The 13,013-nt window shown below is 34.9% G+C and overlaps 2 protein-coding genes across 4 annotated transcripts; one reads left to right on the top strand and one right to left on the bottom strand.

The window, feature by feature from the left end:
- The first annotated feature begins 113 nt into the window (after window positions 1–113).
- LOC116731931 (zinc finger protein 501-like) lies at window positions 114–3,950 on the top strand. Of its 3 annotated transcripts, none has more exons than XR_004341668.1 (3): window positions 114–469; window positions 1,297–2,578; window positions 3,405–3,950. XR_004341668.1 is itself a non-coding variant. In XM_032581823.1 (3 exons), exons 1-3 carry the CDS (start codon window positions 412–414, stop codon window positions 3,443–3,445), a joined length of 960 nt encoding a protein of 319 aa, XP_032437714.1. In that variant the 5' UTR covers window positions 114–411; the 3' UTR covers window positions 3,446–3,950. The 3 variants fall into 3 exon arrangements, 2 of the variants coding, with proteins under 2 accessions (XP_032437714.1, XP_032437713.1); XM_032581823.1 differs by having other exon boundaries at window positions 1,297–2,157; XM_032581822.1 differs by having other exon boundaries at window positions 1,297–3,950.
- Window positions 3,951–5,825: 1,875 nt separating this feature from the next.
- On the bottom strand, window positions 5,826–11,036 carry cart4 (cocaine- and amphetamine-regulated transcript 4). The gene is made up of 4 exons (XM_032581825.1): window positions 10,930–11,036; window positions 10,704–10,852; window positions 7,972–8,055; window positions 5,826–6,467 (listed from the first exon to the last, which is right to left on the bottom strand). The coding sequence occupies exons 2-4, from the start codon at window positions 10,833–10,835 to the stop codon at window positions 6,360–6,362; spliced, it is 324 nt and encodes a 107-aa protein (XP_032437716.1). The 5' UTR covers window positions 10,836–10,852; window positions 10,930–11,036; the 3' UTR covers window positions 5,826–6,359.
- Window positions 11,037–13,013: the final 1,977 nt, after the last annotated feature.

The following is a 13,013-nucleotide window of genomic DNA, read 5'->3' as shown; positions in this document are numbered from 1 at the left end:
TGGACTTCCTGAAATAAATTTATTTTTAAATAATCTAATTTAATGAATAGGTCTGTGGATTTGAGGCTTTTAGTTTGAAGGCCACCAGGATGTATCGTGGTGCATCACCGGAAGTGGTTCACTCTAAGCAGTGAATTGACGGTTGCTCTATTATCCGTTAGTTATCGTTGTGTTCCCACTGAGTAGGTACCTACAGTATATCATCGTGTTTTGATTGTCACGTTTTACTCATATTGTTTTTAAAATATATTTTTCTCCTGATTTAGCGTCAGTTAGGCTGCTTAGCTGCCGACGTTAGCTTGACCATCTGTTAGCTTGAAGCAGTCAGGATGATGAAGATAAATAACCGAAGGAGAGAAACGGATTGACGGGAGCAGGCTGGCTGTGTTTGTGTCTGAAGTAGCAGCTAAAATGTCATCGCTGGAGGACCTGAGATTAAAACCCTCCGTTGAATCAACCGAAGCTACCGGTAATCATAGTTTTTTTTTAAATTGAAGTTAAATCACTTTCAGTTTGGATATTATTTATGAACATAATATGGGAGGTAGTGGCATAAACTTGAGTTTTTATTTATGTTTGTTTTCAGAAGAAACATTAAACATATCAGTGTATTAAAAATGTGGGAATTTAACATAAATGGGATAATGAATCATTCAGATCTCTAATGTGGGCGCAATTGGCAAAAATATAATTTTGTATACATGCACTGCCGTCCAAAAGTATTTGTGTCTTTAACTTTTCCAGTTTGTCAGCTGACAATGTCTAACTTTAGTGTAGTTATTATGATTTTTAACAAATAAACCAACAGAAATCAGTGCATTCAATGCAGGTAATTTACATTGTTGTCAAAACCATCCATCCATCAGTTCATCTTCGATCCATCTATCTATTTCTCCATCCATCCCTCCCTCCTTCAACCCACCCAACTTCTAATCTGTTTGTGTATAGCTCTACCAGCTTTGCACATTGACAAATCCTCTGCCCGGTTTCCTTTATTTGCAAAAAATGAAAGGAAAAAGACTGAACTATCTGACTGTATGATTCCAAATAAATACATTGATTGGTTGGATGGAATAAAATGTGAATACTTTAGTAAGGCACAAGCATAAAAAAGATCCAGTTTCAATTCAGGAGGTTTACATTTATTTTATGTTCACTTCTGTTCTAGATGTATTCAATATGTGCTTTTCTCATTTTGTTGCTTGGTACCACAGTGAGTGTTAAATACGTTGTATTTAGACCAGGTGTATATACTTAACGCTAAGGCGCTTTTGTGATCTGTTTTGTTTCCTGCAGACGTCCAGCAGCTGAAAGTAATCAAAGAGGAGCAGGCCCGCAGTCCCAAACTGGACCAGGATGACCAGAACCACCCACAGATTAAAGAAGAGCAGGAGGAAGCTGAGATTTTTGAGTTCCAATTTAATACCGTCAAGAGTGAAGAGGATGAAGAGAAATCTCAGTCTACAAAGCTTCATCAAACCCTGACTGAAGAGAATGGAGACTTTATGGGACCAGAACCAGAGGAATGTTCAGAATCAGATCATGAAGAAAAAAGTTCTGGTTCTTCAGAGACGGATGTCAGTGATGGAAACTGGGAGGAGAGCGGTGAACCACAGCCAAGTTTAAAATCAGGTGATATATTCTGTGACATCGAGTATAAACTACACACTTGCAGTGATTGCGGGAAAGCGTTCAGCCGCAGGGAACGTCTGTTGAGACACAGAAAAGTCCACACAGCAGGAAGACCCTTCAGCTGCTCTTTTTGTGATGCAACTTTTAAAAGAAAGTATACTTTAGTGCAACACCTGAGAACCCACACAGGTGAGAAACCATTTAGCTGCTCCATCTGTGGCCAAAGCTACCGACACAGTGTGGGACTGAGCCGCCACATGAGGAGCCACACAGGGGAAAAACCATACACCTGCTCCTTCTGTAAGGCCACCTTCAGATGGAAAAACACTTTCCTGGAGCACACGAGGATCCACACGGGGGAAAAACCCTTCAGCTGTGCCGTCTGTAACGCAACATTCACATGGAAGAATTCCTATGTGGAACACATGAGAATTCATACGGGAGAGAGACCCTATGGCTGCACCCTGTGTGATGCATCCTTCAAAAGAAAATATACTCTAAAGCAGCACATGAGAACCCACACGGGTGAGAAACCTTTCATCTGCTCCATCTGCAGTCAGAGTTATCGACACAACGCGGGTTTGAACCGTCACATGAGGAGTCACACAGGGGAGAAACCTTACACCTGCACCGTGTGCAAGGCTGCTTTTAAATGGAAGAACGCTCTGATGGAGCACACAAGAATCCACACAGGAGAAAAACCTTTCAACTGCTCTGTTTGTGCAGCAGCTTTTAGGAGGAAACAGGATTTTGTGAACCACACAAGAGTTCACAGCGGAGAAAAAGCCTTTAGTTGTTCCGTTTGTGGTCAAGGATTCAGCAAAACCTTATATTTAAATTCTCACATGAGAATTCATGAAGGACAGGAACCGTTGTGCTCTGCTGTCTGATTACTAAAAAAATTACCTTAAATGTGTTCGAAGCAGGAGATGAGACTATTTCAAAGGTAAAAAACCTAAAAAATGTTGCTTTAACATTGTAGAAAGAAGCAAAACCACTGGCTGTGGGGATTTTATTAAAGTGGCATGGATTTATTGATGTTCATAAAAAAATTCAACTTTTTTGGTAATTGGACGTAGTGAGTTTTAAAAAAATTAAATCTCGATCAGGGATATGAAACTCCGGTCCTTCAGCTAAGGTACTTTTTTAACACCCTTATCACATAATTAAATTGTTAGCTGGACTCTGTAGAACTGGAAGATGACAGATGTTCCCTCAAACTGGACAATAAACATACAGGAATTAGGATGCAATTCCTTCTTGTGAAAGTTTTTCTCATTCAGTTTCAATTCATAGCTTAGCTTCATCATAATTTATCAAATTAGAATAAAAAAGTTATTTTAGACTAAAACATGATTCAATAAGCTGTACTGAATCATGAGCTTTGTTGGGCCCCAATGATTCAGTGCATTGAATTGCACCAGATCATTGCCTTCTCCGTGTGAAATCACTGATGTGCTATTTGTTGAAGCATCGCATCGTTCCAAGTTCATCATGACTCAGTTTTACTTCATGTTTGTACCAAGAACAAAACTGTGGAACGCATTTCTAATGTGAAATAAAACCTGAGCTTTATATTGCGAACATTTGAGTTAATGTAATGTTTTTAAGTTACTTTTAAGTAACTTTAAGTTAAGGAGATAAATCAATGACGAAAACCACAACAAGAAGTCACCTTTGTAAGCTGCCTCAAAGCATGTAGAGAGCACAACAAAGGTGAAAGATTAAGGTGTTCTGGTCTTTTTTTACCAGAGCTTTGCTTTTACCTGCAGTCAACAGTATGTATGGAGGAAAACTACGGCTACTACTCTGAAAACTAAGATCCATGTGGTGGAAAATGGTGGTGGGATCATCATGCTGTTGGGGAGCTTTTCATCAGCAGGAAGATGACTAGAGCTAAGTACAGATTTATGATTTATTTTATTTAAAACAGGGACAGTATTAACCACTGCAGCAGGTTACAGCTCTACGTGCCAATTTCCGCCTGTAGTCACGGATCCAGCTGATACAATTTCTAAAAAGAAAAAAAATACATGAAAACATCTGGATGCTATTCAGTTTATATCAAAAGGATGTTGTACAGTACTGCAGGAAATCCGGTTAGAAGCCGCAAACGATTAAAGACTGAGAACCGACCTCCTTTGGCCCAGTCAAAGTCCAGTCCTGAAACAAGTAATGCTTTAAATCTAATGTTAGGAGACGTCTATTAGTCTGACTGAGCCGGATCTAGTCTGCAAACATGAATCCGCAAAACTTTCGTTTCTTAATGTGGAAGCTGGTAAAAAATATACATATTAAGGGAATGTAGTGAAAACTTTGACTCAGTGGAGCTAAAACAGATGCTAGGTACTCTTTGGATTATTTCATTAAAATAACCAAATACATTGAAATATTTTTAAAATTATGCCAACTTTGTGTTGGTTTATCAAATAAAAATTACAATACATTGACATTTGCAGTAATAACAATGGGTGTGAAAACCTTTGAAATGCCCTGAATGTGTGAATGTGTGTCAGCATCGGCCTGCTTCCTATTGCAGGTCTAGCAGCGCTGCAGGTGCTGGATCCAGTAATTACTCCATCTTATCTTTGAGGGCTGGAAGCTGGGAGCTAAATGCCATCCTGTTCCTGATTCTGGCTGATAAATCTACGCCCGCCTGAACGACATGTTAAAGGTTTCCTTAGTCAGACCTGGCCCGCTCTGATTGGACGATTCAGGTAATGGAAACTCAGCTGGAGGTGAATATTTCTCACTAGACAGGAAGCAAAAAACACAAACATGCACAAAGAGGAAAATTACAAAGCAAGTTTATTCTAGGAATGTAAAAACTAAAAATTTTACCAAGTATTTTGATCCAGTTTCTAGCAAAAATCTCTTAGTACATTTGAAATACGACTAACTTACAAGTAACTTTTCAGCAAAAATATCTATATAAAAAAGTTCTAGTTTTATTGGCAGATTATTTCACTTGTAATGTGAGAAAATGTTTTGTTGTAAGTCTGCCAATGAAACTAAAACTTTTTCATCAATACTAAGGAGTTATATACTGTAGTGCTGAAAAGTTGCTTGTGAGTCAGTTTTGTCTTATTTCAAGTGCACTAAAATATTTGCACAAGAAACTAGATCAAAAATACTTTGGTAAGATTTTGTGTTTTGCGGTGAGAAAAGTCAACCATAGTTGGATTTCATTAGCACAATAGTAAATGTCTTGCTAGAAAGGAAAATAAAATGTTCTTAACAGAAGCTTCAGATTTCTCTCCTGTTGTCCCCAATTTGTGAAGCGGAATGAATGGAAGCAGCTGAAAGTCTCACTTTTCTACATATTTCCAGTGGATGTTTTAATCAAACTCTATAAATCACTGTTAGTTTTCACACAACAAAACTTGTAATTTCAAGCTAATGCTTTTGGGAGAAGAGAAGCTGATTACACTTCCATTATTGATTTTGAAGTATCACTCAGGAAAAGGTCGACGGAAACCTCAAAATGTTTAAAAAAAAATTTTTTTACTCTCTAGATGTTTTTACGAGAAAGAGTTAATGTACAAAAAGGAAGACAGAGATGTGTTTAATATTTGTTTGACCTGCTAAATGAAGTAAAGTAACAAAGCTGCTCAGATCCGGAGCAGAACTTACAATCCACCATTTTGTCTCGTTGCAGACCCACTGGGTAAAGAAATGACTGCATGGGGCGCCATTCTGTTGGTCTCAATCTGTTGATCCATGACAATATTCCTAAATAAATATGGATTATTGAATGCAAAAATAAACAGAAGATTTTATCACTGCTTTATTATTGGGTGTTGTGTTACGTATTGAAACATGAAAGTTGTGCTTCACTAACTTGTTGGATTTAATCATTTTTTTCAAACACATTTTTTGTTAATATTGTAAAAACCACATTGTCTTGATTTCAGCCATGTTTATAAAGGGTAATGATGCATATTTTTCTTATTCAAAGCTGCGATATGGTTACATTTGCAGTTCCTTACGAGTTAAATCTGTTTTATGTTCCTTTTTCTCTTAACTTTAGTGGAATAAATAAGGAGTTTAAATGCAGAATCCATTTGTGTTTTTTCTTCAGTATTGTTTCCTAACACCAGTAAACAACCATCCAGCAGAGCTTCATCTGCATGTAAATTTAAATTACATTTTAATGCGACACAAAACGGTGAAGAAAAGGAGAGGTCTTTGTACTGAGCTCTGTGGTACACCACCATTTATTTAATTGCAAAAAAGATAAAGGTTCACAGACAAAAATATACAAATAGGCAGATAAAGAATTTTTATAACATCTGTTTCAAATAACTTTATATACCAGAGAACACACAATATACTTAAAGTAAACATTGAATTTCAGATACTTTAAAAATAATTGACAACAAACAGAAAGACAAACAACCTGAACTAAATGTTTACAGCTTTAAGAATGAATACAATAATCCACATTTATGTGTTACAGAAATATTTAAAATTTATCTGACGACAAAAGTTTGTTTGACAAATTACATAAGAAAATCATAAAATCATTTCCATAACGCAGCTTTGTGAAAAATCTTTACTAACAAAAACAAATGAATCTGAATTACAGACAGAAACTTTAAAACAAAAACACTGAGACGAACAGGAGAGAGTGTCGGCGCGTACTTCTATCTGTGAGGACCGGTTCTGTTTGACCCGATTATAGATTAACGATTAGATTTCACCTCCTCACAGGATAAAAGTGACGATCAGTAGCAGCGCAGGAAGAAGGTGTTGCAGGCCGTTCCTCTCAGGCAGTCGCAGAGCCGGCCGATCCGAGGTCCGTGTTTCATCGCACAGCGCTCGCCCACATCACACTGACAGGACACACAGCAGGATTAATTCAATCTGATTTAATCTGATTTAATCTAATCTGATTTAATTTAGTTTAATTTTATTTAATTTTGTTTATTATAGTTGTATTTTAATTTAATCTAATCTAGTTTCATTTATTTCAATTTATTTGAATTTTATTTAATTTGATCTGATTTAATAAAATTTTAATCTAATCTGATTTAATTTTATTTAATTTAGTTTAATTTTATTTAATTTTGTTTATTATAGTTGTATTTTAATTTAATCTAATCTAGTTGAATTTATTTAAATTTGTTTTAATTGGATTGAATTTAATTTAATTTAATTTGGTTTTATTTTATTCTAATGTAGTTTAATCTAATCTCATTTAATTTATTTTAATTTAATTTAATTTATTTATTGATCCTCATTAGTCTGCACCACAGTGGAGGTGATTCTTCCTTATGCAATAAATTTATATTTTTACAAAAAAACATAATGAAATACAATAAGAGACACAAAAACTAAACCAAATCACAAAATTCAAATCAGCCGCCTCAGTAATTTTATTATTTTACAGAAATTATAGCAAAATACCTGAAAACCCAAAATTCACTTTGTTAAACCAAATTAATGTTGTGAGTAACAATCTTCATTAAATTTCCTCATTACATCAATTCAGTTTTATTTTATTATTTATTTAAGGTTGTTTTTAAAATTAATCAACAATTAACTTAATTACAGAAGGCAACTTGTTCCAGTAACAAATTACTCCTTTAATCTGAGGATTTTTAATCTGAGGCAGAGACATTAAAATACGATTCAATAAATAAAAATATCAACTACTCACTATGTTCAACAAGAATTACATGAAAATATTAAAATTGCTACAGATTTAGAGATTTTATCCTGTTTTTACCTAATAATTTAGGATTTACCTTCTTTATTTGCTTTCAGGTTTACTCTTATAATTACTAGCATTTTTAAAACTAAGTTGTCATTTTATTGAGTTAATTGAATCACCATGATTTCCTGTGTTTTTAGTGTTTGCTGCAAACAGATTGCAAACATTGTTAGAAAGAAAAATTTATTTGACAATTCACTGGATTTCCTTTTAAACATTAATTAGACCAACAGACCAAAACTAAAGGGGAAATTATTCTTTTAGGCAAAGTCATCAAGCCTTTAAGTTTATAAAAAAATCTGAATTGTTTTGAGACTTTTTTACTATATTGGCCAACAATATGATATGTACTCATGTTTTTCATGTAAATGTAATATTTGTTCTCAAATCTGTGTTTTTTGTGACTTTTTGTATTTGTGTATTCATGAACTTTGAACCAACTGGATGCTGAAATGTGCTGCACGAATAAATGTGATCGATATTCTGATCAGATTTCTCGCCTCAGAAAATAACGTCAAACAAAGTCTTGGTTGTAAAATGAACCAACAGTCGTGCTCAGTGATGCTAATGTTGGTGGCAGCAGCTGCCGTGTGAGGTTTGAAAGCCGTCAGTCATGTTCTCACCCTGGGGATGACGCTGGCCTTCTTCTCCACGGAGAGGCCGACTCTGCTGTCAGCTTCGTCCAGGAGACCCTGCAGAGCTTCAGCCTGCTCACGCAAACGAGACACAAACACGCTGTCAGCGACACAAATAAGACGTTCACACAAATAAGTCGTTTACACAAATAAGTCGTTTACACAAATAAGTCGTTTACACCTGCAGCCTGGCGGTTTCTGACCACATGGCAGCTCAGGGTGAGTCTGTCGGCAGGATAACTTTGCTAATGGAGGCTTTTACAGTCATTTATTGTCGAAAACTATAAGATTAGATGAGAATTTCTGCTTTATTTTGTTATATTTCTTTATATTACGTTTCTTTTGGACAATTTATATTTATTTTCCAACTTAGTAACACAAAAATTGTGCTAGTTTTAAGGTGTGTAAATAAATACTACAGTTAGTAGTAGTAGTAGTAGTAGTTAACCGCTACCTATCTCATTTTCATTTTCTAAGAGCTGGAGTTGGTAGTTAGCTTAACTGCTGGAAACTTACATGTTAAAATTGTAACTATTACTTAGCATTTATTTGCCAGAACTGTTAACAGCTTAACATTTAGCCTATGCTAACCAGTATGCTAGTGCTAGCAGTTAGCTCAATTTAACTGCTAACACTTAGCCAACTGCTAGAGTTTGTAGTTTGTTTCAGAAATGATTAACTGCTAACAAACTCACAGCTACGTGTTTAAATCAGAGGTTACTTTAAGCCAAATACTGACAGAACATTGTCTTTTTATGATGTAAAGCACTTTGAACTGCCAGGTTGCTGAAATGTGATATATGAATACATTTAATTGATTGATTGATTGATTGATTGATTGATTGATTGATTGATTGATTGATTGATTGATTGATTGATTGATTGATTGTAATTCTTCCTGTCCAAGTTATTTAGCTCAAGCCAACTGCTAACACTTAGCACGCAAACAGTTATATTCTTGAATTACAAGTTAGTTTAGCTACTATTGAGCCAACTGACAAATCACCAGAATTAGCAGTTATCTCAAGCTAAAGTTGACAGTTTGTTAGCTTGTTAGCAGCTAATTTATTAAGCAGTTACCTAAGCTAACTACCACCTCCATGACTTAAAAATGGAAACTTAGATAGATAGCAGGTGTTTTAAACTAATAACTGACTCCCTGCTAACTGCTGGAGCCGACAGTTTGCTTAATAAACTGTTAGCTTATAACCATCTAGCAACAATTTGAGGTAACTGCTAGCGAGCTAATAACTAAAACTACAAGAGGCTGGTTGTAATGGCTAAAACTCAAGAGTAAATCATGAACAGTTTGTTTGAAAGATTTTATTTTATTATACAAACATTAAATCTACCATTTCCATCCCTTTAGGATTAATATTTCTTTGATCTTGCTAAGGCTTAACTTTTCCAAATATGACGCACTTCAAAAGTGAAAGTTTGTTCTTGTTTGTCAATTGATATTCTTCTTCTATGGTGTTAAATAAAGAAGATAAATATGCATTAAACCTAATGAATTCATTTCTGTTTGAATTTAGTTGATGGAGCTCAAAGAATATTAGTTGATTTAAGAGACTTGATAGCAAATTGTAGTAAAATAACACAATTTGTTTAAGTTGAGCAAAAAAAAAAAAAAAAAAAAGAAAATTAATATAACTGAAAGTATATGTATTTTGTCAAACTAACACAAAAAGTATAGTTAATTTATCAAACTTTTGTTTTATCTACCTGAAGTTATTTTCAGTACGTTTAGAAAATGTAACATAAACAAATAAAGAAAATGTGTGAGTGAAATAGTGAGAAGTTTATATAAAACAAACCACAGAAAGATGCATTTTCCCTATAAATGATAACCAGAATAAAATAGACCAAACCATAATGGGATTTTATTTTCCTCTCAGTGTCTCTGAGTTTTCCTGCGTCATCCGAACGCACCACCATGACCGTTTAATAACATTTCCTGGCCTTATCATCAGGATTGAATAAATATTTCTGAAACTAATAAACCGTCAGTTTTAAATCTTGGTCTGAATCTTTATGATCTTTAATTCAGTTTAGCTTATTGAACATAAAATAAGTTAATTGTGCTTTTAGTCTAAACCTCCTGATATCCTGAAATAATCAAATATTTAGCACCAATTTCAAATTCTGTCACTAAGTTCATACAAATATTTATTTATTATTGACTATTTATTGATATCATGTTTACTTATTTTATCTAAAGTCACTGTTTCACAATTTTGTCACAGTTATTTACTTTAAATGTATTCATTTTATTTATATTTACCTCAATTTTTCAATGGAGCAACAGAATCCTCCATTTTCTCTTTCATATATTTTAACTTGTACATATGACAGCTGATTATTTAGAAACTTTTTACAGATTCTTATGTAGTTTGAACTTAAACATACATTATTTTATGTGTTTCAATATTTAAATATAATAAATAAGCAATAATTTTAACATAATTTTACTCAGAATAAGTTTGAATGTTTTCATAAATGCTATATTTATGTAGATGTTGCAACAAATATCACATGCAGCTTGATTATTTACTTTAAAAAGCTTTGCTACAATAAACTGGAGCTTTCGATATTTACTTATATTTTATTATATTAAAAATATGTATCAATGAATTTGACTTTTTCTCCTAAAACAACTTTATTCAACTTTGATGCACATTTTCCCAACCTTTATAAAACCTCCTGAGCGAAACACTCACCAGTTCAAATCCAAAGGTCGGCTCATCCGGTGCCGACGGCAGCTGACCCTCAGTTGACCTTTCACCCTGACAAACGGATGACATCACTGAGAGGAAGATGGACAGGTAGACGACCGCTCGCAGGCTCTCCATCTCCAGAGTTAGAACACCTAAAAAAAATCAAAAACCGAAATGAAAACCTTCAAACTACCAAACTACCAAACTTTTAAAAAAGACAGGAATTTACTTTAAATGTGGAAAATAAGTAAAATCTGATGATGTTTGATTTCTTGGTCTGCGGCTCCGCTGTGGTTATACGATGTTTCCGTCTTCAAGTTTTCTGCGTGAGCTCCAGCTTCTCCCACTCCTTTATTTATACCCCTCTTCCTCCTCCTCTTCTTCCTCCTCCTCCTCCTCCTCTTCCTCCTCCTCCTCTGCTGCTCCTCACTCAGATTATTCATGTATTCGGCTCATCAGATAAACCGTGACCCTGTGTTGTCCTGTGATTGATGGTCTGCAGCTTTTCTGAGTTACTATTAAACATCTTGATCTGATGTATATGTGGAGGTCAAAGGTCAGCTGATGACGAGAACCAGCAGAAATGGCTCAGCTGAAACATTTCTGTGTTGATTTGTTCATGTGATGTGGAGGCCACCTGAGTTTTATTGAGAATGTTCTGGTATTTTAAAGCTTTCACTGTGCTCCAAAAACAAGCCCACAGCATCATAGTTCCTTCACCGGGCTTTAAAAAATTTTTTTTTAAGTGTTTGTTGCTGAAAGGTTCAATCATACACTGCAAAAACACAAAATATTACCAAGTATTTCTGCCTAGTTTCTTGTGTAAATATCTTACTTCACTTTAAATAAGTCAAAATTAACCTACAAGTGATTTTTCAACAAAATATAGAATCTTGTTTTAAGTGAATAATTCCTTATTATTGATTAAAAACAGATGCCAGTTCCACAGGCAGTTTATTTAATTTATAACATGGGAAAAATGTCTTTTTATAAGTGAAATAATCTGCCAGTGGAACTAGAACTGGGTTGCTAGGTAACAGGCTGGGCGTGGCTGGGGTTGCTAGGTAACAGGCTCAACACCCCTTGCCAGTGGAACAATTTTTTTATTAATACTAAGGAGTTATTTACTTTAAACAAGCTCTTATTTTACTGAAAAGTTGTTTAGTTTTGTCTTAGTTAAAGTTTATTAAGATATTTTTACTAGAAACTCAACCAGAAGCTTTCTATGATTATTTAATTTAGTTTTTGATTATTTTGTGTCCTTTATGTCTTTCTTCTTTTTTGGGGGGGTGAGAATTGATCTGTCTTATTTCTGTTCTTACTTGGTTTCTGTAATTATAAATTAGTTAATTATAATTTATGTTTTTTGCAGCTAGTGTTGCTTTTATTTGTAATCTTTTGGTTATTTTCTGTCTGTGGCGATCAGTTTTATATCTTTTATTTTCTCGATCTATTTGTTCATCACAATGCTTTGCCTCTTGTAGTTGTTTTTTATGGTTTGCTGTTTTACGTGGCATTTCACCAGCTCTGAACTGCATTATTGACGTTATTTTGTCACTTTAAATGTTTCTAGACCACAATTAAACACAAATAATATTTTTGTTTGTGAAAAGGGTTGAAAAGATGAATTAAAAGCTGTAGTAATCCTCTGAGGGATCGGTCTAATACCTGGAAACAACCAGAGAAATCCCTCTGTCTCCACCTGCTCATTAAACAAAGGCAGCAGGTCAAAGGTCAGCAGCCTCAGGAGTTTCTGTTAATCATCCGAATGCTGTGTATCGATAAAGTCGCATCCTGCAGCCCTGCTAATAGCAGCTGGTTCGATCCGGCTGCCCTCGGGTCAGCTCTGAGCTTAATAATGACGCAGGAGGAAAAGCTTTGTGCCCTTTCCTTCGTCTGATTTGCATCGTGCTGCGACCTGCAGCTCGACTGCTCCGGTCTCTGCTTTCATCTCAGCTTTCATTAACGGCTAAATGTCATAGCAGCTCCTATCTCAGCCGCTCCACATCCGACGGCGCGTCCAGAGAAAGACGAACCAAAACCATTCAGTTTAAGGCAACAATAACAGCATTGAACACGGGGAGTTCACTCTAGATTAAATGGGAAATAACATCTAGAATCTGCATTTCTGCAGCAGCGATTTGTAACTTTCACTTTCAAAGATAAATGTTTTAAAAGTGACAGAAAACTGGATGATTGTCAGCAGATTAAATAAACTAAACAGATTTAGTGAGGAAACCCAACAAAATGTTATGAGCCTGAGAAAAAAGCAAAAGATTTGAACAACAATCTGGGAAATGTTAAAAAACTCAA

Source organism: Xiphophorus hellerii, chromosome 13 (genome assembly GCF_003331165.1).
Source record: "Xiphophorus hellerii strain 12219 chromosome 13, Xiphophorus_hellerii-4.1, whole genome shotgun sequence".
NCBI lineage: Eukaryota > Metazoa > Chordata > Actinopteri > Cyprinodontiformes > Poeciliidae > Xiphophorus > Xiphophorus hellerii.
This window is presented reverse-complemented; position numbering and strand designations above follow the sequence as displayed.

Coding starts and splice junctions, on each gene's coding strand:
- LOC116731931 (XM_032581822.1), top strand. CDS start 412: ATGTCATCGCTGGAGGACCTGAGATTAAAACCCTCCGTTGAATCAACC. Junction 470..1,296: donor TGAATCAACCGAAGCTACCG/GTAATCATAGTT, acceptor TGTTTCCTGCAG/ACGTCCAGCAGCTGAAAGTA.
- cart4 (XM_032581825.1), bottom strand. CDS start 10,835: ATGGAGAGCCTGCGAGCGGTCGTCTACCTGTCCATCTTCCTCTCAGTG. Junction 8,056..10,703: donor CGACCTTTGGATTTGAACTG/GTGAGTGTTTCG, acceptor TTGCGTGAGCAG/GCTGAAGCTCTGCAGGGTCT. Junction 6,468..7,971: donor AGGCCAGCGTCATCCCCAGG/GTGAGAACATGA, acceptor GTGTCCTGTCAG/TGTGATGTGGGCGAGCGCTG.